This window comes from Erpetoichthys calabaricus, chromosome 1 (assembly GCF_900747795.2).
Source record: "Erpetoichthys calabaricus chromosome 1, fErpCal1.3, whole genome shotgun sequence".
NCBI lineage: Eukaryota > Metazoa > Chordata > Cladistia > Polypteriformes > Polypteridae > Erpetoichthys > Erpetoichthys calabaricus.
The window spans coordinates 353,578,903-353,604,940 of record NC_041394.2 but is presented as its reverse complement, the minus strand read 5'-3'; the positions used below and the strand labels follow the sequence as shown (position 1 = coordinate 353,604,940).

Here is a 26,038-nt window from a genome sequence, read left to right as displayed (position 1 = left end):
AGCTGGGAAGATAAAAACCATTCCACAAAGCGACTCGACAGTGGGTGGTTTGCTCCGTCCCTCCGTCTGCTCTGCTATAATTATACATATAGGCTATCTTTTCCGTCGAAAAAAGGAAAAGAGGTAGTGGGACATAAATGTTTTGTCTGAGGTCCATTTTGCAACTTCACAATTCAGTTTTATCCTCCGCTCCGGTGGGCTTCAAGGGCCCCCTACCTACGCTCCATGCCTAGGGCCCCCAAACACCTAAGAACGGCCCTGGCGGATGTAAGATACTCCCCGAGGCTGGCGTGTGAGTGAGGAGGGCCACGCCCCCCCCTCCCCTCGGCCCACTCCATCTCTCTTGGATTCACGCAAATAAATCGGGACTGCAAGCGAACTATGATACTTACCGCAATGAGAGAAATTGCAAAATGAACCGAAATGTTCAAGCAAATTATAGAAAAAAGCCAGATGTAAATCTGTTCAGTACTTCTCTCGTTGGCTAGCTGAGTGGATGAAAGATAAGCCCTGAGGCTCGCAAAACTGGTGTAACTGGGACAGGTTCATAGGCCTCCTGTGCTCTTACACACTTTTTCAGTTCAGATTGAGGTCAGGGCTTTGTGATGGCCACTCCAATACCTTGACTTTGTTGTCCTTAAGCCACCATTTTGGATGTCTGCTCTTAGTCCTTGTCCATTTGGATGACCCCTTTGTGACTGAGCTTCAAAATCCTGGCTGAGCTCTTGAGATGTCGCTGCAGTGTCTCTCCATCATTTTCCTTCCTCACCTATTTTGTGAAGTGCACCAGTCCATCCTGCAGCCCCCACAACATGATGCTTGATGGTTGAGATTGTGTTCTTTGGCTTGCAAGCCTCAAACTTTTTCCTCCAAACATAACGTCGGTCATTATGGCTAAACAGTTCAGTCTTGGCTTCATCAGACTAGAGGACATTTCTCTAGATCTTTGTACCCCATTTTGCCATCACAAACTACAGTCTGGGTTTTTGATAGTGTCTTTGTAGCAGTGGGATCTTCTGTGCTCAGCAGCCTTTCAGGTGATGTTGATATTGGACTCATTTTATTGTAGATATTGAGACTCCTCTACCTGTGTCCTTCAGTATCTTCACAAGGTCCTTTGCTGTTGTTCTGGGATTGATGTACACTTTCAAATCTGTTCTTCTCTTGGAGACAGAATGTGTCTCCTTCCTGAGTGGTATGATGACTGGGTGGTCCCATGGGGTTCATGCTTGTGTATTGTTGTTTGTACAGATGAACGTGGAACCTTTGGGCTTTTGGAAATTGTTCTTAAGGATGAACCAGCTTTGTGGTTGTCCACCATTTTTTTCTGAGACCTTGGCTGATTTCTTTTGAGTTCCCATTAAGTCAAACAAAGACTCAATGAGCTTGATGTCAGGCCTTAACATCCATCCTCATGTTGACTCCAATTAGGCTAGTTGGCTCTCAGAAGCTAATTGTGTCATTACCTGAAGGTTTGACATCATTTTCTGGAATTTTCCAAGCTGTTTAAAAGCCCAGTTAACAAAGTGTATGTAAACTTGTGACCCACTGGAATTGTGATCTGGTCAATAAAAAGTGAAATGCTCTGAGCTCTGTGAACATTGGTGGAAAACGTGACTTTTGCCCTGCACAGAGTAGACATCTTCAACAACAGGCCACATTTATAATTTATTAGTTGAAAATCTGTGGAGGGATTAGAAAAGGAGTTTGAAAGAATCCACCCCAAAGTGGATGGAAACGTCTGACTTCAATTGTATATAACATAAACACTGACCTGCTGTTACAATTTTGTTTTGTAAAATATTAAAAGAGAATAAATACTGTATAAGCATGAAATTTAGGATACTTATATTTTAAAAATTAAGTTAAACTTCATTGAGGATGAAAAATCTTAAAGTAATAGATCTGCTTAATTGTTTCTTAAATAGATAAATGGACGTGAAAGGCACTATAGGACAGACAGACAGATATAATCTATCTATCTATCTATCTATCTATCTATCTATCTATCTATCTATCTGTCTGTCTGTCTGTCTGTCTGTCTGTCTATGATTACATAGTGTTCATTGGAGCTAAAGCAGGCATTATCAAAATGTAAAATTATGTATCAACTTTGAGGAGGATCACCCTACCAGGTCTTTTCTTCAAGTCTAACAAACATGTGCTCCAAAACGAGATAACAAATGTGTAATTAAAAAATAAATAAGTGTTCAATACATGTGGCCCATTTTACTGACCCCATAAGCATCTCCTAGTGTTTTCTCTCAAAGCATTTTATTACCAGCATGCTCTCTGTGTGGTGTTTTAAACAGCAAGTCTTTCATTTTGTTATTGATACAAGACTTCTAGTAAAAGGTCCCGATTCACTGACGGCACTTCCCTTGTTGAGTTCTCTATTCAAATGTTGCTAGAGGACCAGTTTTATGAATTAATAAGCATTTTATAACATGATTACACTCCTTGTCTATAATTTTAACTACATTTATCGATGGTACACTACTTAATGCTCCTTCTTGCCCACTCAGGTCTGCCAGTGACTGGCGTCTGGTGATGCCATCTCTGCGTGGTGTCAAGTCTCAATCCAGACTCTTTTCCTGTGTAGTTCCCAGTTGGTGGAACGGGCTGCCCACCTCCATCTGCACTGCTGACTCCCTCAATGTATTTAAGAAGAAACTGAAACCCCATCTGTTCTGTGAGTATCTGTCTAATTGATTGAAAAACATTGCTTTGTGATCTTTCATATTTTTGTTTGATTTGCCGTTATCCATCCATCCATTTTCCAACCCACTATATCCTAACTACAGAGTCACTGGGGTCTGCTGGAGCCAATCCCAGCCAACACAGGGCGCAAGGCAGGAAACAAACCCAGGGCAGGGCGCCAGCCCACCGCAGGGTACACACACCAAGCACACACACCAAGGACAATTTATGATCGCCAATGCACCTAACCTGCATGTCTTTGGACTGTGGGAGGAAACCCACGCAGACACGGGGAGAACATGCAAACTCCACGCAGGGAGAACCCAGGAAGCAAACCCAGGTCTCCTTACTGTGAGGCAGCAGCGATACCACTGTGCCACCTGATTTGCTGTTAGATTAATTTTAAATGCCTTATTGATTATAATCTATAATTGGAAATGTATAAGTTATTACAATCTTTTCACTTGTGGCAGTCACCTTTTGTTACCTGTCCTGCTACACTTGACAAACAAACAGGCCCAAGCCTAACATTACTTAATTATGTTTACCTCTTTGTAAGTTGCTTTGGATAAAAGCATCTGCAAGGCAAATAAATATAAATGTGTAATGTAATGAAAGAAAAAAAAAGTCTAGCAGTGTGACTTCATTCAATTAAACAGGAAAATGAAAATCGGGGATAGAGTTGCATTCAGTTTTATATTCTTTTATTGAAGAGAGTTCCAAGTGAACCAGTAAAATGTTAACAAACCATTTATCTCAGAATAGCAGTCTGGTTTCATGGCTAATATTTTCAGAGAGAAAAATCACGTGTAGAATAAGTACTGTAATAAGTCAGGTCTTGAAACCTGAAAAATCGATCATAAAACAGACCCCGACTTATCATGACACCCATTGAAACATACGACACTTAATTTTTTTTTTTACATCTTCTTGCCTCCTCCAATCACTCATCAGTTTCTCAGACACATCAAAGTTTGTTGCAGCAGCGCAGTTACCAATTTCTTTTACTACTTCAACGATGTTTAATTTAAAACCAGCTTCCTATTTTCTTCTGATTGCATGCTCCATCGTAGATAAGGGATGCTCTTATGATAAAGGTGTATGAGGGTGTGAGATACAAAAAACACAAATCAGTGCAAATATCACTTCAAAGTAGTTTGGGTATTACTGTGTGGTCACGTAATACATAGAAATAAAGGCTGTGTGCTCCGTGGTGACCCTCTCAGGTGGACGTTAGCATATCATAATCCCTTGTATCAATAGCATGAGTTTTCTGCATTTGACAAGCGACATTATAAAATACGAGAAATTATATGGTACAATCAAGCCCTGACTGCCTATCTGCGGGAGAACTTAAACGCGAGTACAGTATATACGGTATGTCTATTAATTAAAAGAAAACTCATCAAAACTTTTTTTATGAAGGGCAGACCATTTTTATTGGCATAGGGCATAACTTCAGAAACTGTAACCCGTCATACTCACTAAAGGTGCGATTCCAGTTACCGGAAGGATTTTCAAGAAAAGTTTTGTTTCAGATAGTTTTAAGAGTTTGGTTGAGTGTCGAAGTCAAGAATATTTTCTATTTTAAGCACATCCTTTTTTTAATTTTAAGGCTTGTTCCTCTGTATGAAAAGAATCTTTGCCACATTTGCATATCCTTTTTACACCCGTTCATATCCTGCTGTCACACACGTGCGCTTAGGAGGCAGTCAACATGCCCTGAGGTGAGTGATATAATATAAAATAGGGGGTTGATTTGGGGTACTGATGCCTCTCTCTCTGTCTCTACAGAACGAAAGAAGATAAATAATAAATAGACACACTCACCGAGAACACTTCCGGTCTCTGAAAATGGCTCACTACAGACAACTTCCTCTGTGATGACGTCACTGCCGGTCCATCTTTGATTACGGCATTTCCGGCTCATTGTGATGACGTCACTTTCCGGTCCCTTGGTGATGATGTTACTTCCGGTCGCTTGGTGATGATGATGCCACTTCCAGCTCATCGCGATGATGTCATTTCCGCTTCCCTCAGAGATGATGTCACTTCTGGCACATCATTATGACATCACTCCCGGTCTCTCAATGACACCGTCACTTCCGGCTCCTCAAGATGCCGTCTACTCCGGTCCATCTCTGATGGCATCACCCCTGGTCCATCTCTGATGGCATCACCCCTGGTCCATCTCTGATGGCATCGCCCCTGGTCCATCTCTGATGGCATCGCCCCTGGTCCATCTCTGATGGCATCGCCTCTGGTCCATCTCTGATGATGTCACTTCCTCACAACTCATTTCCGGCATCCATTTTGTATATAAACGATCGTTCCATTTCTGTACACTGTCAAATGTTTTGCTGCGTTTGCCACGGGTATTACACGGGACAATTCCCCAACTCTTTTTGCAGTTTTCTGCGTGATTTATTCGTATTATACTGCCCAAATTCTGTCTACTGCAGGCCACTAGCAAATTATCACAGAAAAAGTGTCACACTTACTTATAGTTTAAGTGACAAATAAAGAATGGACAAAATGTCAACACTTTAGTTATTTCAGTTAGGAACTGTCAACGACAGACAAATAAAATAGATTTGGGGCAGCCACCCGTATAATATTCCTGGCTGCAGATGGTCAAATGAGTTATACAGGGGTGTACAGGTTCGTTTCCATCACAAAAGTGATTTGAGATTGTCAAGATGGCGGTTTTAAAGGCAAGAAGAGGAAGTGATGTCATCAGTGGGATCGGAACCGGAAGTGGTGTCATCCTTTCAGTGACATCATCAATGGGGTTTGGAAGCGGAATTGGTGTGGTCTGGGCCGGGGGGGGGGGGGGACCAGAAGTGACGTCATCGATGGGATTTGCAAACCGTAAGTGACATCATCAGGGACAGGCTGTGCAGAGAAGTGAGATAAAGAGTCAGTGTACTTTGCCACTCCCTGGTCTGGTGTGGAATTACTGTCATTCAGGCCCTTTAGCTGCCTCCCATGCGCATGTGTGTGACAATACAGAAATCATATAAGTCAGTTGGGATGGCATTGCAATGTTTTTCACAGAGCTTAGAATATGAAGTTTATGGCCAGCATCGATTTGACATGGGAAAGGAGAACACATAAGATGGAGCATCGTGGGTGAAGCAGGTCATGAGTGGCGAGCACGGCGCTGAAAGGCAGCTCACTCACAACGCTTTCACATACACGGCAGAACCGACAATGTATACAAATGCAAGAAAAAAAGATGTGCTCAATTTTTGCGTCAGATTCTTCTTAATTTAAACAAGGTAAATTTGCCTCAATATCATCCATGCTACTGCTTTATTTCCACTAAAAAATTCAATGCGCACGTCTTAAGTTAAACTAACACAGGAAGCAAATGCAGAGACCTGCCATTCAGCTCTTTTACTTTTAAGCCCAACACATGGAAGCCACTGTTGGGCCACAACTGTGTGAGGTGGTCCTCCTCTTTGAGCTTGTTGGATCTTTACCCCTCCCTTCTCAATTTAATGTAAAGAGTAATGAGTTTCTCTGGAGATACTTTAATGTCTACACAGTCTGACCTGGTATGAACTTTAATTCAGAGAGTGCTAACAAAAGAAACTGAAACCGTTTTACATCTGTCTGTTGTACTTGTGGTGCAATTAAATCCTGCTTTGTTTTTTTTTTTCCACAGTAATAAAGGTGCAGCTACCATTTACAGTAACACCAAGGTGGATGTGACAGAGGAGACACGGGAGGCTGACATGAATGCCAAGGAGATGACGACTGCAGGCATTAAGAAGGAGGACTGGGAAGGAGAGACTGTCCACCCTAACCAGGGGAATCTCTGCATTAGGGATGAGGAAAATGAACTGGTAACTGTGGGGATGAAAGAAGAGGCAGAGGACATGTCAGGCGGCATTGAGACGCACAAACATAAAATCATGGAGGACGTCAACGTCAAGTCGAGATCTGAATCATTACAGTCTGACACAAAGACCACTGAGGAACTTTTGCCAATTGGAACTCGTGATGATCAACCACCACTGACACATCATTCTGGAAAAAGTAAGTGTGGAATTAAAATATGTTCATGTTTTATGGTTGTGATTATGGGCCCAAAGTGGGGGTCTCATGTGCTGTATGTGAAACTTTGCATGGAGATTAACTCTTTGAGGGCTGAATATTTTTTGCAGGCAACTCACTTTTCTGAAAAGCACACAAAGCAAAGGTTTCACACGTCCATCCATCCATCCATCCATTATCCAACGTGCTATATCCTAACTACAGGGTCACGGGGGTCTGCTGGAGCCAATCCCAGCCAACACAGGGCACAAGGCAGGAAACAAACCCCGGGCAGGGTGCCAGCCCACCAAAGGGTTTCACACGTAAATCACATAAAATATCCGTTGCTGTGGCTGCTGTTAGTGCCTGTTCAGGGTCTGTGGTGGCTATGTAGGGGCAGCTCAATGCCCGGTTAGAATGCATGGCTGCCTGGCTGTCTTGCAATCTGGTTTGTGCCTCTTGTCATTGTAAGTGCTGGTATCCTCCCAGGTGAACGTTGCTGTAGGTGCATCAGCTACACAAGCGTGTTCAGCACCTCGATCAACTGGGGGCCGTTGGTTTTCAATCTCCATCTTCAGATCACTGGCATCAAAATCAGAGTCCGACAAGTTGGAGTCAGATTCGGCGATAATACACAAAATGTCGTTCACGGAGTATTTAGCTTTGTGCATTCGCTTTGGTATCTCACCAGAGATCAATACCATTTTGGAGGTTGTTTGCTCTTTGCTACTCATACACGCTTAGGTAATCGAGGTCTAACCAACTAAGCTAACTTTCCTTCTAGCAAAGACAGCTGAACTAAAACATAACAGCAAGTTTTACGGCTGATTATCGTCCCGTACCCCTGAATTTCGACAAAGTCGACATCCACCCTGAAAGAGTTAAAAGGGTGAGTACAGCATTTCTCAAGTCAAAGTTATCTCTTCACAAGCATGGTATACAGTCAAGTTTGGAGAATGACCCAAGTGTTGGTTTTCACAAAGTTTGCTGCTTCAGTGTTTTCAGATCTTTTTGTCAGATGTTTCTGTGGTATACTGAAGTAGAATTACAAGCATTTCATAAGATTACAAAGGCTTTTATTGACAATGACATGAAGTTTATGCAAAGACTCAATATTTGCAGTGTTGGCCCTTCTTTCTTTATTGAGAGATCTCTACAATTCACCCTGGCAGGCTGTCCATCAACTTCTAGGCCAAATCCTGATGGATGGCAGTCGATTCTAGCAGAATCAATGCTTGGAGTTTGTCAGAATTGGTGGGTTTTTGTTTGTCCCCCCGCCTCTTGAGGATTGACCACAAGTTCTTAATGGGGAGTTTCCTGGCCATGGACAACAAAGTTCAATGTTTTGTTCCCCGAGCCTCTAAGTTCTCACTTTTGCCTTCTAGCCTGGTGCTCCATCATGATGGATTGTTGTTCATTGTTGGTCACCAAACTGCTCTTGGATGGTTGGGAGAAGTTGCTTTCGGAGGATGTTTTGGTCCCCTTCTTTATTCATGGCTGGGTTCTTAGGCAGAATTGTGAGTGAGCCCTGCACTGCCTTGGCTGAGATGAATGATCTCAGGATGCTTTACTGTTGGCATGACACAGGACTGATGGTAGCGCCACTCACCTTTTCTTTCTCTGAAAGGGGTTTCATCAGAGAAAACGACTTTACCACAGCAGTCCTCAGCAGTCCACTCCCTGTACCTTTTGCAGAATATCAGTCCATCCGTGATGGTTTTCTTGGCTTCTTTGACACCCACCAGGCCATCCTCCAAAAGTCTTCATCTCACTCACACCTGCCTGCTGCCATTCCTGAGTAAGCTCTGCACTGGTGGTGTCCCTCAATCCCGAGCCATGAATCCACTTTAGGAGATGGTCCTGGTGCTTGCTGGACTTTCTTGTGCGCCTTGAAGCCTTCTTCACAACAGCAGAGGAAAGTGGAGTTTTTTGGGATTAAGTTCATTTTCATGGCAAAGAGGGACTTGGCAATTAAATGCAATTCATCTGCTCACTCTTCAGGACATTCTGGAGTCGATGCAAATTGCCTTCATAAAAACTGAGGCAGCAAACTTTGTGAAAATTCATATTTGTGTCATTCTTAAAACGTTTTGGCCACAACTGTACTGTTACTGTTGTACTATTGTGTTGTATTCCTGAGGTGTCCATGATAGATTGGCCATCTTGATCTGTGAAGAGGATTACTTGGGTTCTTTTTTCTGTATTGTATTGACCCCACTTTTTGACACCTATTGAATATTAAACCTACATGGAAAGGGGTCTCTCTCTCTCTCTCTGAATTGCCTTTTCCCAAGATTTCTTCCATATTTTCCCCTACTAGGGTGTTTTTTTTGGAGATTTTCCTTGTCTTCTTAGAGAGTCAAGGCTGGGCGCCTGTCAAGAGGCCAGGCCTGTTAAAGCCCATTGCGGCACTTCTTGTGTGATTTTTGGGCTATACAAAAATAAAAAAACAAATTGTTGTTGTCTGGGGATTGTTCCTGCCTTGTGCCCTATGCTAGCTGGGATAGACTCCAGCATGCCCACCACGACCCTGTTCAGGACTAAGTGGGTTAGAAGATGACTGACTGGTGAACTGTTTTGTAATATGCCAGTTCTTTCTGATATACCCTCTGCCAGTGTCCCTGTCTTGGATGTTCTGCCTGCATTATCCATCAACATTTGTCCCAGTCGGTCACAATCTACTAGTTGGTTGTCTGCCTCGACAGGTTGATGGAGACAATCTTCTTGTACACAAGGAATAAAGTAGTCCAAAAACAAATGATGCCGTTTATTTACAGTCATATGAAAAAGTTTGGGAACCCCTCTTAATTCTTTGGATTTGTGTTTCTCATTGGCTGAGCTTTCAAAGTAGCAACTTCCTTTTAATATATGACATGCCTTATGGAAACAGTAGTATTTCAGCAGTGACATTAAGTTTATTGGATTAACAGAAAATATGAAATACGCATCATAACAAAATTAGACAGATGCATAAATGTGGGCACCCCACAGAGATATGACATCAATACTTAGTTGAACCTCCTTTTCTAAATCTAACAGCCTCTAGACGCTGTCCTGCTATAGCCTTTGATGAGTATCTGGATTCTGGATGGAGGTCTTGTTTACCATTCTTCATACAAAATCTCTCCAGTTCAGTTCAATTTGATGGCTGCTGAGCATGGACAGCCTGCTTCAAATCATCCCATAGATTTTCGATGATATTCAAGTCAGGGGACTGTGATGGCCATTCCAGAACATTGTACTTCTCTCTCTGCATGAATGCTTTTGTAGATTTTGAACTGTGTTTTGGGTCATTGTCTTGTTGGAATTTCCAACCCCTGCGTAATTTCAACTTTGTGACTGATGCTTGAACATTATCCTGAAGAATTTGTTGATATTGGGTTGAATTTATCTGACCCTCGACTTTAACAAGGGTCCCAGTCCCTGAACTAGCCACTGTGAAGGACAGCCGGGTCCCATGCCCGGCAGGGACGCCCCTGCTGCATCTGTTCCGGGAAACCACCATGGGCAGCTCAGTACCTCCCCCGGGACGCTTGGTGGCAGCCTCCCTGGTGGACGATGATTCCCCAACCTGGCGCAAGGCTCCATGGGAGATGGAGTCCTCCATAGCCTGGTTGGGGGCTTGGATGGCTGCCAGGGGGAGCTGCATGGACTTTCCAGCCCAGCTGGTCGACTCGTCAGCCCCACCCGGAAGTTCAATTAGGGCCAGGTAATCAAGCACCTGGAACGCCTCTGGGTGGGGTATAAGAAAGGCCAGCCACCACCACTCGAGAGAGCCAGAGTCGGGAGGAGGAGGACTAAGCCTAAGGAGGAGTGGTGGTGCTGAGGTGGAGAGAAGTGTGGTTTGTTGTGCTGTGAGTGTATTTGGGACTGTGTTGGGCCTGTGGGACACGGGGAAGGCGTGCCCCACGGCTGAAGAGAAATAAAAACTGTTTTATTTAAGTACGTGCCTCTGCCTGAGTCTGTGCCAGGTCGGGCACTATATAGCGCCTTTTACACCACACAGCCCCACAGCATGATGGAACCTCCACCAAATGTGACAGTAGGTAGCAGGTGTTTTTCTTGGAATGCGGTGTTCTTCTTCCGCCATGCAAAGCGCTTTTTGTTATGACCAAATAACTCCATTTTTGTCTCATCAGTCCAAAGCACTTTGTTCCACAATGAATCTGGCTTGTCTAAATGAGCATTGGCATACAACAAGCGACTCTGTTTGTGGGGTGAGTGCAGAAAGGGCTTCTTTCTCATCACCCTGCTATACAGATGTTCTTTGTGCAAATTGCGCTGAATTGTAGAACAATGTACAGATACACCATCTGCAGCAAGATGTTCCTGCAGGTCTTTGGAGGTGATCTGTGGGTTGTCTGTAGCTATTCTCACAATCCTGCTCATATGCCGCTCCTGTATTTTTCTTGGCCTGCCAGACCTGCTGGGTTTGACAGCAACTGTGCCTGTGGCCTTCCATTTCCTGATTCCATTCCTTACATTTGAAACTGACAGTTTAAACCTCTGAGATAGCTTTTTGTAGCCTTCCCCTAAACCATGAGACTGAACAATCTTTGTTTTCAGATCTTTGGAGAGTTGCTTTGAGGATCCCATGCTGTCACTCTTCAGAGGAGAGTCAAAGGGAAGGAAGCACAACTTATAATTGACCACCTTAAATACCTTTATATCTCAGGATTGGACACACCTGTCTATGAAGTTCAAGGCTTAATGAGCTCATCAACCAATTTGGTGTTGTAAGTAATCAGCATTGAGCAGTGACAGGCATTCAAATCAGCACAATTACAAGGAGACCCACATTTGTGCACAGCCAGTTTTTAACATTTGATTTAATTTCATACAACTAAATACTGCGTCACTAAAAATCTTTGTTCAGAAAACACCGCAGTACTCAGATGTTCCTAGGAAATGAAAGACATACCACGGTTATCTTTTATGTTGAAAGGAGAGTCAATTATTATGCAGGCTGAGAGGGGGTCCCAAACTTTTTCATATGACTGTATGAGAGTGATGAATCTTGATGAGGAAGAATTCATCGAACAGTCCCATCAGAAATGTTTGAAATGGTACCCACTGAGGGGTCTGCACTACACAGCTTGTCCCACCCTTTTGAGATATTCTGGTGTTACAGATATTAGTTGTCCAGCAAACACAGCCTTCATTCTACCACGTGTAAAATAAGACTGCTGTTTGATTTAAAAAATGTACCAGAGATTAATTGCACAATAAAAATTTGTACTCAAAATGTATTTCCTTCAAGTATATTGATGTTTTTCTTTAAAGCAGAAATAATTCTGTGATTAATCTCTAATACAAAACAGACCATATTAGATTAGTTTCAGTTTATTGAATAGTTTTGTGTAGTAGAAAGAACTGAGTGCTGTTGGAGCGTAAAATGCACCGGAGATTCTCACCTTGAAAGAAGGCTCTAGGATATAGGCAAACAGAGTAATTAGTTTTATTGCAATAATCAATAACACGGACTCAACCCACTTAAGCCAAGCTGAGATGAGCCCCGGACAAGCCATAAGTTACAGTTTATATAATTATTTCTTATGATTTTGACCTCGCTTGAAACAGCTCATTTGCTGCTCATTCTGACTCCCAACTCCAGCTGGCCTCTTCCAGGCCCTTTCTTGTAGCCCCCAGTATTCCTCGTAACTTATCACTCGTTATCGTTCCTCACTTCCCTTATATCCTAGCCGGCCCTCAACAGGCAGGTGCTCCCCCTTCTCTGACCTCGGGCTGTCTCCATTCATCATTCTCCCCCTACTCTGTCCTTTTGGATTATTAAATATTGGTGATTTCTCTCTGAGCTCAATTAAAAAAGAAATATGGCAGGTGCTTTTATTTAACTATTTACTTGGCATTCCTGATTCGTGTAAACGTTCACACTTGGTTTAAATGCTTATAAAAGTTCATAGTTTACACCTACTTGTGCTAATACATAGCTTTTCATTTTCCATAGTACACAGTGAAATGCCAATCATTTTTCAGCTTAAAAGAAGTGTGTTGTTTTTTATTTTGATCCACATCACAATGCAAATTAGTTGAGCAATTTAATTAATTAATTCTTTACAATTATAAAGTGCTTTTTTACATATTGAGTGGGGAGCCACTTCACTCACTGCTAATATGCAGCATCCGCCTGGTTGATGTGAAGGCGGCCATTTTGGCACCAGTACGCTCACCACACATTGGCTGTTAGGTCGTGAAGTGGTAAGATAGTTAGCCAATTAGGGACAGGAGATGATGGGGGGGGGGGGGCAGAATGACCAGACCATGGAAGGCAGTTTATCCCGGGCATCAGGATACACCCTACTCTTTATGAAGGGTGAGTCATAGAGAGTCAGGACTTTGATTTTTACATCTCATCTGAAGGATGGCGCTATTTTTTTACATCACATTCAGAGCACAGGGTAAGCGCCCCCCGTTGGCCTCACCAACACCTCTTCCAGCAGGAACCCAAGCTTTTTATTATTATTATTATTACTATTTTATTTTTAAGGATAAGATTGAGCAACACCTAGCAAGGACAGGAGTTTTACTGAATAGTCAGCACGGGTTCAGGAGAGGGAGGTCGTGTTTTACTATCACGCTGGAATTCTATGAGGAGGCAACAAAAGGAGCCGATCAAAGTGGAGCAGATGAGATTATTTATTTTGACTTTCTGAAAGCATTTGATAAGGTGCCACATGAGAGGGTGGGCAACAAACTAAAAGAAGTGGCAGTTCAGGGTGATGTTTGTAGATGGGTGCAGAATTGACTCAGACACAGGAAGCAGTGGGTGATGGTGCGATGAACCTTATCAAAACTGGCCGATGTTAAGAGTGGTGACCAGCAGGGGGCAGTGCTAGGGCCGCTGCTATTTCTCTCTACAGTGGAACCCCGGGTTACGAGTTTAATCCGTTCCAGAACCGAGCTCGTAACCTGATCTGCTCGTAACCCGAACGAATTTTCCCCATTTAAAATAATGGAAATGAGATTAATCCGTTCCAACCCTCCCAAAAAGTCCCCAAAATATCATAAATAATGGAAAAAAACATGTTTTTAAATAAGAAACAAACATCAAAATACTGTATTAGTAAATATAGTTAAATAAAAGATTAACCAACTTAAGAAAATGTAACCTTACCTTGGCGGCAGACGATTGCAGTTAACGGAGAGCGGCTGAGGAAGGAGGGAGGGAGGACTAGAGGACTGGCTGCATTTTCGGCACCTTCACATCAAAAAAAACTAAAATTTCACTTTCTTAACTGTACGTACGTACATGAATTGTAAAAAAATAAACTTTCTTAACTTTAAACTTAGCCTAACACTTAACATTACGTACGTATGATTTTTTTTTTACGCTAATCATCTGTTTATGATCATGTATGAAACACACACAAAAAAGTTCAGGAAACGTGGATGTACTACGATAAAAAGAGCGATACGTCTTTCCAGCGCACGGTAACACGTGAGAAGGAAGAGATGCTGTGATACCAGAGAATTGTGGGTAAAAGAGGATTCTGGGTACAAGTACTGTACAGTAGTAGTACGTAGGACAGTAAAGGAATGGTTGCGATAAGCCTTTGAAACGGCTCTGGGTAGAAGGGGTAGAGGTTTCCGGGTAAGAAAGGCGAAGCGGAAACTAGCGGTGACGTATCGGAGCTCGGCTCGTAAACCGGGCAGAAATTTAGCTCGGATCGTGGCTCGTAAACCGAATTACTTGTATACCGAGCTGCTCGTAAACCGGGGTTCCACTGTATTATAAAAAAAAAATAAAACCTGGAAAGCAAAAGCAAGCAAGGCTACGATACGTGATCTTCTCGGAAGACATTTAAAAGACCCGCGAGACGAACCGTGGCAAGTCTCTGTCGGGGACCAGAAACATGAGACTTGGTGCCAAGAGATTGTCCCAGGGCCGTTTCGCGGGGACGTGAAACATGAGATTCTTGCAAGACACGCCCTACTTACAAAAGATATTATATAAGAGCACACCCATCGAAAAAAAACTCAGTGGTGTAAAAGCACGTAGTACACACGGATCATGTGCTCTCAGCACATATAAAGCGTATAAGGACAATACGGAGAATAGAGACCCAAAGGCGTTGGAGAGAAACAAAAGGCAGATAGGAGATTATGAAAGCAGTGGAATTCAACAGGCTCAAACAAACGATGGCGCGATACATATGCAGACAAAGGTACAGAATATGAAAGCAGTAAAATTATAAAGTATTGTAGCGTCCCAGCCAGGTTGAGGGCTTTTTGGTTTTAAGTGACTGTTGGGTCCGATTGAGGGAGGGCGGAGTACAGCAGGGAGGACTGATAGCGGGGTATTGATTGATCATTGGAGAGGGTGCTAGAAAGTTGTGTTTGGGGTTAGGAAGTCGGCGATTGATCAAGTAAAAATTTTGTGACACTTTATCATGTCCGTCTCTACAGTATCAAAGAAAAGATTACCGCAAACAAAGGGTGATTAATCATCAGAACCAGGTGTAATTGGAAAAGTAGCAGGACAAATCGAGGTCAGAAATAAAAGGCAAAGAGTAGACAACAAAGTCTTTTGCATTCGCATCAATCAATGCACAAACGTGGATTTACACAATAATGGACCATACGCTATGAGAATCTGTGGTCCCGGAACAGTTTAAGCAACGACAGGTTAAATTTCAAAGAATACACAATTCGGTCAGGTGTATATTGATGATCACGGGGAAGCGATGCAAATTTTAACAGGCAAAAAGAAAGGTGATGTATATATTCCGCGAATAACATTACACACCAAAGGAAATCGTGATATGCCATTCGTATTAAAATGTTTACAGTTTACCATGAGAATAGCTTTTGCTATGACAATCAATAAATCACAGGGACAAACATTATTTATTACAGAAACAGAAACAATATTCACTCACGGACATTGCGTTGTCATAATGTGTCTCCAAAAAATATTGTTTTTAATGAAGCTTTAAAGTAAAAGTGCAAATAGTGAAATTGAAACAATTCCAAAGAAAATTTTTTTTTACATTTTTCTTAAACACAGGGGTTTTTACATCTCATCTGAAGGGCGGCGCTATATTGTTACATCACATTCAGAGCACAGGGTAAGCGCCCCCCGTTGGCCTCACCAACACCTCTTCCAGCAGGAACCCAAGCTTTTTATTATTATTATTACTATTTTATTATTAAGGATAAGATTGAGCAACACCTGGCAAGGACAGGAGTTTGTTGGCGAGTGAAGCGAGCAGGGGGCGAAGCCCCCTAGTTTAATATATATAAATGATTGAGATAGGAATATAAGTAACAAGCTGGTTAAGTTTGCAGGTGATACCAAGATAGGTGGATTAGAAGATAATTTGGAATCAGTTATATCATTACAGAAGGACTTGGACAGCATACAGGCTTGGGCAGATTTGTGGACGATGAAATTTAATGTCAGTAAATGTAAAGAATTACACATAGGAAGTAAAAATGTGAGGTTTGAATACACAATGGGTGGTCGGAAAATCGAGAGTACGCCTTATGAGAAGGATTTAGGAGTCATAGTGGACTCTAAGCTATTGACTTCCCAACAGTGTTCAGAAGCCATTAAGAAGGAAAACAGAATGTCAGGTTATATAGTGCCTTGATGTGTGGACTACAAGTCACAGGAGGTTATGCTCAAGCTTTATAACATACTGGTGAGGTCTCATCTGGAGTCCTGGGTGCAGTTTGGGTCTCCAGGCTACAAAAAGGACATAGCAGCACAAGAAAAGGTCCAGAGAAGAGCAACTAGGCTGATTCAGGGCTACAGGGTGTGAATTATCAGGAAAGATTAAAAGAGCTGAGCCTTTACAGTTTAAACAAAAGGAGATTAAGAGAAGACCTGACTGGAGTGTTTAAAATGATGAATTGAATTAGTCCAGTGGATCAGACGGTGACTTTAAAATAAGTTAATCAAGAACACGTTGGAAACATGTTAAGGGTAAATTTCACACAAACATTAGGAAGTTTGTCTTTACACAAAGAACAATAGACACTTGGAATAAGTGACGAAGTAGTGTGCTGGACAGTTAGACATTGGGGACTTTCAAAACTCGACTTGATGTTTTTTTGGAAGAAATAAGTGGATAGGACTGGCGAGCTTTGTTAGGCTGAAAGGCCTGCTCTCATCTAGATGTTCTAATGTTCTAATATTTTCTGGTTGGTCTCCCATCTAAGTACTGGCCAGGCCTGAAAATGCTTAGCTTCAGACTTGTTCTGAAGTGCATGATGTGGTATGCCTGTCAATAATTCTGTCTTTAAAGTGATACGAAGGTGAAAAACACGACATTATTGAGTTTCAGACTATTTATTCAGCCAGCTGCTTAAGCAGACCAGTTTATTTCCACCTGTTGTTCAAGGGTTAATATTCCAGGTCCAGAAAACAAATGTTCACAATAGACCAGGTTTGGGAAATGTTACTTTAAAAATTAACTTCGTTACATTACTCACTACTTGCAAAAATGAAACTGGATATGTTGTGTAGTTATTATAAAATATAACGCGTTACAAATTGTGCTTTTCCTTTGCTTTGTTTTTTCTTCTAGTAGAGATATGAAACCCATACTTACAATCAAAACAAATCAATTTTCTTGGCCCACTCCATTACTGATCAAGATGATAACATAAACAGTGCCTGGCCAGGATGCCTCTTCACTGAGAGGACTGGGGGAGCAAATGTGGAACTGGGACACTAGATGGCAGCTCCCATGGGTTGCAGTGGTGCCTTGGACTTCCGCAGGGCTTCGTGGGAAATGGAGTTGTCCACAGTCCTGTTGGGATGTGGGTGCGCCATCAAGGGGCACTGCAGCTGCTCCAGAGCCCATATGGGTGATCCTTTCACCACACCCAAATGTGCTGCCGAACGTAGGTCATCGAGCACCTGGAGCACTTCCAGGTAACATATAAAAGGAGGCAGCAGACAGTACTCGGGGAGCCAGAGTCGGGAGGAGGGAGACAAAGCTTGCTGAGGAGGATTGAAGGAGAATAAGAAAGAGAACATTGAAAAATGTATTGTGTTTGTGCTTTGTGCTTGAGCCTGTGTTGTGCCTGTGGGAAACAAGGAAGGCATTTCCCACGAAGTGAAGAAAAATTTGTGTTTTTATAAGTGCCTCCTGTGTCTGTCTGTGTCAGGTTGAGTGGCTGCTATGCCCTCTACACTTGTCACAATGGTATTCAACATTAATCATTTTTATGACTGCACCTTATTTTAAGCCTGAGGTCCATAAAGACCTACTGTCTACCACACTACATGGTGACTTATGGTTCTCTGTGTTGTCTATGGTTCTCAAGAAGTACTGTTTCAACTTCTTGGCTCCAATGGTTGTGCTCATGAGGTGAGTTGTTGTGATACAGTAGTCAAAATGAACAAGTCTCTTTCCATGTGCAATTACAGTCTTGTGACTGCTTATGCTTTTAAAAAGTTGGTCAAAATTTCAACCAGTATTTATTTAAAATAAGTTAATATGAATAAAAAGGCAGTGCATTCAAATTAAGCTTTTATTTTTCCTTTTTTTAAACTTTATCCAGGAGACAAAAGTCACTGCTGTCCTGAATGTGGCAAACATTTCTCTGTCCGGAAAACTCTCTTGGGACACCTCAGAATTCACACTGGAGAGAAGCCGTATTGCTGCCACGAATGTGGCAAGCAATTCTCTGACAGAGGTCATCTTCAGAAACATGTAAGGATTCACACTGGAGAGAAGCCCTATTGCTGTTCGGAATGTGGCAAAAGATTCTCTCAAACCACCAGTCTTCAGACCCACAAAAGAGTTCACACAGGAGAGAAGCCGTTTTGCTGTTTGGAATGTGGTAAACGCTTCAGCAACAGAGCTATTCTTCAGAGACATACTAGAGTTCACACTGGGGAGAAGCCATATTGCTGTTTGGAATGTGGCAAATGCTTCAGTAACAGTACTACTCTTCAGAGCCACTCCAGGATTCACACTGGAGAGAAGCCATATTGCTGTTTGGAATGTGGTAAACAATACTCGCGCAAGAGCCATCTTCAAATACACATTAGAACTCACACTAGAGAGAAACCGTTTTGTTGTTCTGAATGTGGCAAAGGATTCTGTCGCAGGAGTAACCTTCTGAGCCACTTTAGAATTCACACCGGAGAGAAGCCATATTGCTGTAGTGAATGTGGCAAACAGTTTGTAGGTATGAGCGGTCTTAAGAAACACTCTATGGTTCACACTGGAGAGAAGCCATTCTGCTGTTCTGAATGTGGCAAACACTTTGTGTGTATGAGCAGTCTTAAGAAACACTTTCATGCTCACACAGGAGAGAAGCCATTTTGCTGTTCTGAATGTGGCAAAGAGTTTTCATTGTTGAGCAGTCTTAAGAAGCACTCTATTATTCACACAGGAGAGAAGCCATATTGTTGTTCTGAATGTAGCAAACGATTTACACAACTGAGCAGTCTTAAGAGACACTCCTCAGTTCACACAGGAGAGAAGCCATTTTGCTGTTTGGAGTGTGGCAAGCAATTTGTGCGTCTGGTCAGTCTTAAGAGACACTCTGCAGTGCACATGGGATAGAAGAAGGGATCCCTGAAGGAGAACAGTGGTGGGTGAAGAAGGAAGGTGGAGGAAGAAGTAAAACGTAACTCCTAACCATTTCAGGCTCGAAGATTACCTTCACATGTGGGGCTTCATTGTATAAGATTGTCTAGGGAATTTTCTTTTAAATAATAGTTGAGATCATCACTGCAATGGTTCTGATTGACATCCTTTATTACAACAGGCCCGAGGGAGCCCTGCCATGTGGACAAAGAAAGATTAGGATAGTTTTCATATCATAACTGTACAATACATCAGCACAGTGACAATAGTATGGCCAATCATACACCTTACAGTATGGTTTTTAAATATTTTAAGGTAATAAAATATCTAGAAAGGTTGATACATCTTATCATTTAATAGGAGTTTCTTATTCAAATCCTGTTACTGCCAGGTGCTTGGTGTAAATAACGTCTGGTGTTACACGGTGTCTTGGGTTTGGGTCTCTCTGGTGACCACAACAGTCGTGAAAAAGTAAGTACAAGCCATTAAATAATTGTTGTTTTTAACACATATTCTGATTTTATCTTAGTTTAAACAGTTTCTTTAGATAAAAGTGAAATAACAAACACAATGCCACAGTTAGAATCTGTAGTCAACTGCTTAATTTAAATCAATATAAATGACCATTTTAAATGTGGAAAAAGTAAGTCCACGTCTCCGTTTATCACTGCATCAAATACCAAAAATTAGAGTCAATTGCAAATTGATAGAACATCATTGGAGGGGGCATTTTCTGAACACTCGTTATGTAGACTTGTCCAGATATAAGAGTTTGTTATCTCCATCCTGAGATTGAGAAAGCTCTCCGAGTAGTTGACGTCCACCTTTGGACCTGCTCCTGTGTCATCTGTAGAACATTCAACAACCATATTACTAACTATAGCTTAGCACAGGGTGTGCTAAGAAAAATAACAGTTAGAAATAACAACCCTAAAGCAATAAAACAAATAGTCCTTGCCACCGTTTAGGTACAGAATTCATCTAGTTGCTTTAACTAGCGGTCATTATTTCCACCATTAAAGAACAGAAGTGTGTGCAGCTCATCTAAATAGTGTCTAATGTGAGCTCAGATCACTACTGAAACATAGATAGATAAATATGAAAGGTACTATATAATAGATAGATAGATATGAAAGGCACTATGTAATAGATATGAAAGGTACTAAATAATAGATGTGAAGACACTATATAATAGATATAAAATGCACTATACATTACATAGATAGATATGAAAGGCACAATATAATAGATAGATATGAAAGGCACTATATAATAATAATTATTTACATTTATATAGTGCTTTTCTCACTACTCAAAGTGCTCTCCACACAGGGAGGACCTGGGAAGCGAACCCACAATCTCCTTACTGCAAAGCAGCAGCACCACCACTGCACCACCTGTGAGCATAATAGAAAGAGAGATATGAAAGGCACTATATAAGAGATAGATATGAAAGGCAATATATAATACATAGATAAATATGAAAGGCACTATATATTAGATATGAAAGGTACTATATAAGAGATAGGTATGAAAGGCAATATATAATACATAGATAAATATGAAAGGCACTATATATTAGATAGATATGAAGGTACTATATAAGAGATAGATATGAAAGGCAATATATAATACATAGATAAATATGAAAGGCACTATATATTAGATAGATATGAAGGTACTATATAAGAGATAGATATGAAAGGCAATATATAATACATAGATAAATATGAAAGGCACTATATATTAGATAGATATGAAAGGCACTATATAAGAGATAGATATAAAAGGCAATATATAATACATAGATAAATATGAAAGGCACTATATATTAGATAGATATGAAAGGCACTATATAATAGATATAAAATGCACTATATGTTACATAGATAGATATGAAAAGCACAATATAATAGATATGAAAGGCACTATATATTAGATATGAAAGGTACTATATAATAGAAAGATATGAAAGGCACTATATAATAGATATGAAAGGTACTATATAATAGAGAGAGATATGAAAGGCACTATATAATAGATATAAAATGCACTATACAGTATGTTACATAGATATGAAAGGCACAATATATTAGATAGATATGAAGGCACTATATAAGAGAGATATGAAAGGCATTATATAATAGATACGAAAGGCACTATAAGATTGATAGATAGATATGAAAGGCACAATATAATAGATATGAAGGCACTATATAATAGATACAAAAGGTACTATATAATAGATTGATAGATATGAAAGGCACTATGTAATAGATATGAAAGGTACTATATAATAGAGAGAGATATGAAAGGCACTATATAATAGATAGATAGATATGAAAGGCACTATGTAATAGATATGAAAGGTACTAAATAATAGATGTGAAGACACTATATAATAGATATAAAATGCACTATACATTACATAGATATGAAAGGCACAATATAATAGATAGATATGAAAGGCACTATATAATAATAATTATTTACATTTATATAGTGCTTTTCTCACTACTCAAAGTGCTCTCCACACAGGGAGGACCTGGGAAGCGAACCCACAATCTCCTTACTGCAAAGCATCAGCACCACCACTGCACCACCTGTGAGCATAATAGAAAGAGAGATATGAAAGGCACTATATAAGAGATAGATATGAAAGGCAATATATAATACATAGATAAATATGAAAGGCACTATATATTAGATAGATATGAAAGGTACTATATAAGAGATAGATATGAAAGGCAATATATAATACATAGATAAATATGAAAGGCACTATATATTAGATAGATATGAAAGGTACTATATGAGAGATAGATATGAAAGGCAATATATAATACATAGATAAATATGAAAGGCACTATATATTAGATAGATATGAAAGGCACTATATAAGAGATAGATATGAAAGGCAATATATAATACATAGATAAATATGAAAGGCACTATATATTAGATAGATATGAAAGGCACTATATAATAGATATAAAATGCACTATATGTTACATAGATAGATATGAAAGGCACAATATAATAGATATGAAAGGCACTATATATTAGATATGAAAGGTACTATATAATAGAAAGATATGAAAGGCACTATATAATAGATATAAAATGCACTATACAGTATGTTACATAGATAGATATGAAAGGCACAATATAATAGATACAAAAGGCACTATAAGATTGATAGATAGATATGAAAGGCACTATATAATAGATATGAAAGGCACAATATAATAGATATGAAGGCACTATATAATAGATATGAAAGGCACAATATAATAGATATGAAGGCACTATATAATAGATACAAAAGGTACTATATAATAGATTGATAGATATGAAAGGCACTATGTAATAGATATGAAAGGTACTAAATAATAGATGTGAAAGACACTATATAATAGATATAAAATGCACTATACGTTACATAGATAGATATGAAAAGCACAATATAATAGATATGAAAGGCACTATACCATAGTTAGATGGATAGATACGACTGGCACTATATGATAGATAGATAAAATTCTGCAATATTTCTAGGACAGCAGTTTATTTTTTATTGTTCATTTCTTTGTGTTAAAGCACTGAACTCTCATGAACTTCACACAAGTGTAATTTCCATCAAAATAACGAATGCCTATTTTATTGCTGCTCTCTGGTATTATCCATACATCTATCCATCTTGGTAAAGCATCACCTCCACCGTCTCAAGGTCTCTTGTTACACATACTGAATTCCTTTTGCTTTCAGTTAAATAATCCCAACAATGTTGCAGCTGAATATTAAACCTGTTGTTGTGTTAGAAAGTCTCCAGTGCTAGATCTTTGCCCAGTTGCTTGTTGTACAATTGTGATTATTGTACCGACCAGCAGACTGAAGTACTGATCAATCCCGTGGAGCCAAAAGCAGTGTTAATGAATGGGGAGCCACTTTTTAGAGGACAAACTCTGCAGAATCATCTTTTGTGTTCCACAGCTTATGTGGTCTCGATTATTTAAATGGGAGCAGTGCGAGGGTCCAAGTGATGGTGAGGAGCCTTGATGATGTATATGTGGAATAAGGGATCATGAAGTGGTGGCCAAAAGCCAGAAGGAGTGCAATGAAGAATGTCTGGAGAGCATCTTGAGCGCACGTGCAGAGGGGATAACGCCAGATGAAGATGGACACGTCTCAGCGTCTGGCAACATATTTGTTATTTTGGTGGCATTCCCAATGGCCACTAATAACAGGAAAGTAAAAATGTTCATATTGTTTTAGGGGATCGGTGCTTAACTTTAGAAATGATCTGCTTCTGCTTTCTGTACTCTCGGTTTCCTAGAACTTCAGGGCTGTGCTTACTACTCGTGATGGAACGGCCATTTTAGTGTTCGCTACACCACCGTGTCTAAATCAGTACACTGGTCAGAAATACAAGGTGCCTTGACTTCTCTTTGCAGATGTGGTTCATCAATTTGAGTCGTCTCACATCCCACACAACTCATTTATTGAATATTCCATCGCAGCAGTGTAAGATTTCAGATTTCGGGTGACACGTGAGCACTAAGGGGACCATTGGTTACATCGGGGTATTTTCTACAATGCGCAGTGTCCTATCATTTGACAAAACATGAACTTTAGAGAATGCTGTCACCCGGCCATATACTGATGTTGCTAGGAATTCCTCTCGATACTCCATATTGTACATTGTCAGACATGTGCGAATAGGAGGGAGCTGTATGGACCAAGTGAAGGTAATTCCACACCAGGCCAGGGGGGTGGCGGGGTGCTCTAAACCTTCTTCTATTGTAGGTTTGGATAGTGTGTCGAGTCTTTGTTCAGATTCGACTTCCGGTCTTATAAGGAGGTCATCATCCTGCCGACTACGCCACTGTGAAATGATCAGACTCGAGACACTTTCAAAGGTTTGGGGCAGCCACCTGTGTAATTTCCTTGGCTGCAATGGGTTTGAAAATAAAGACAGATGTGTCCTTGATGGAGTCCAAAACAAGACTGGAGATTGTCAGGAAAAAAATGGCGGCTCTAAATGACAAAACCGGAAGTGACGTAGTGGACCCGGGAGTGATGTGCTTCTGGCGCCGGAACTGGAAGTGAGGTCTTCAGGGTTGAATCAGACAGGCTTTCTCATTTTTTGTGTGCAGAGACAACAGAAGAAGGTTTAGCGCACCCTGCCCCACCCTGGCCTGGCATGGAATTACCTTCACTTGGTCCATACAGCTCCCTCCTATTCGTACGTGTGTGACAACATACAGACCCCTCCTCAAGTTTGGGGACAACACAGCCAATTAATTTGTTGTTTTGCTGGGCACTGAGGACATTTGAGTGTGAGATCAAAAGATGAAGATGAGAAGAGAGAGCAGAGTTTCAGCTTTTATTCTCCCTGGTATTTACATCTCCATATGTTAAACCATAAAGAACAGAGGGTTAGGGTTATTTTGTGTCAAACCACCCAGTTGTTCGAGTGAGCAGAAGTACCATCGGAGGGGACTGTATAATTAACTATAGTAACATACTATAACTGGCAGTACAAATAAATACAATACATAACATCATTACAACATTATTGTAATGGATGGCACACGTGGACTGGCATCCTGACCAGGCTAGGAGGCCAATGCAACAGAAGGGCTGGGGAAGAGGAGTACGGCTGAACACTTTCTCCCTCAATACACCACATGGCAGTATCTCTGGTGTAGGATGCCCACACAGATGCCCACAGGGCACGTGGGGTTCTGTAGGAGATGCCAGAGGAGATCTGCTGGGATTCATAATCCCTACTTCCGTTCAACTCTGAAGTGTTTCCAATGGGTTATACCCTGGCACCGGAAGTACTCCTGGGTCTTATAGAAAAATCTCTGCCAGGTGAGTCACAGTCAGGTGGCAAGAGAACAAAGCTTGCCAGCAGGAGTGGACGGTGAAGGAAAATGATTTTTGAAATTGCTGAAACCTTTGTAAGGTATTTTAATTGCAAAGAAACCCTTTTTAATAAATCGGAACCTGTGTCCGTGCAATTGTGCCAGAGGTTTGGGGTGCTACAACGACTACAATGTTCACATTACACACAACAAGATATGCAAAAGCACAATCATTACATTTAGTAGTTGTGACCACTAGGGGGCATTGCAGCATCCCAGACCCAACCTGACAGACTCCATTCTCAGGTTCAAATAAACGTTTTATTATACAAAACGCCTTACAAAAAGGTTTTGAAACACCCGTACAGTGCAACGCAATTCCTCTCCTTCTCTTTTTCTGTCTCCTTCCACTCCTCCTGGCAGGCTTTGTCCTTCTTCCACCCGACTCCAACTCACCTGGATGAGGTGAAGAGGCTTCTTTTATCTTGAACCTGGGAGTCCTTCTGGTGGTAGGGCATAGTCTGATGGAAGCACTTCCAGGTCAATTGGAAGTCCCATAAAACAGGGACAGTGAAACCCATGCAGGTGGTACCTCCCAGGACCAGAGAAGGCCACTCTACGGAACTGCAGTTCCCAGCATGCCTTGCGAATGTCCATACAAGTAGTGTTGCCTAGTGAGGCTGCCACCGAGCTTGTAATCATGCCAGGTTGTCTCTCGCCTGGCCTTCCAGCTGGGTATTGTTCCTGGGCCCAACCCAATGATCTTAGCCCTGTTTCTAGTGCCATTGAAGGGCTGGTCTTCTGTCCAGGAAAGGAACCTTACCTCATCCCAGATGGGACGCCCGCCCATATGTG

At 41.2% G+C, this 26,038-nt stretch overlaps 2 protein-coding genes across 2 annotated transcripts in view; one reads left to right on the top strand and one right to left on the bottom strand.

Annotated features, from left to right (window-relative positions):
* The window catches only part of LOC114643335 (oocyte zinc finger protein XlCOF22-like), a 70,641-nt gene that overhangs the window by 17,272 nt on the left and 27,331 nt on the right, over window positions 1-26,038 (bottom strand). The gene's annotated exons all lie outside the window — the stretch shown is intronic.
* Window positions 5,939-19,726, top strand: LOC114668896 (gastrula zinc finger protein XlCGF57.1-like). The gene is made up of 2 exons (XM_051926572.1): window positions 5,939-6,744; window positions 18,277-19,726. Exons 1-2 carry the CDS (start codon window positions 6,441-6,443, stop codon window positions 19,287-19,289), a joined length of 1,317 nt encoding a protein of 438 aa, XP_051782532.1. The 5' UTR covers window positions 5,939-6,440; the 3' UTR covers window positions 19,290-19,726.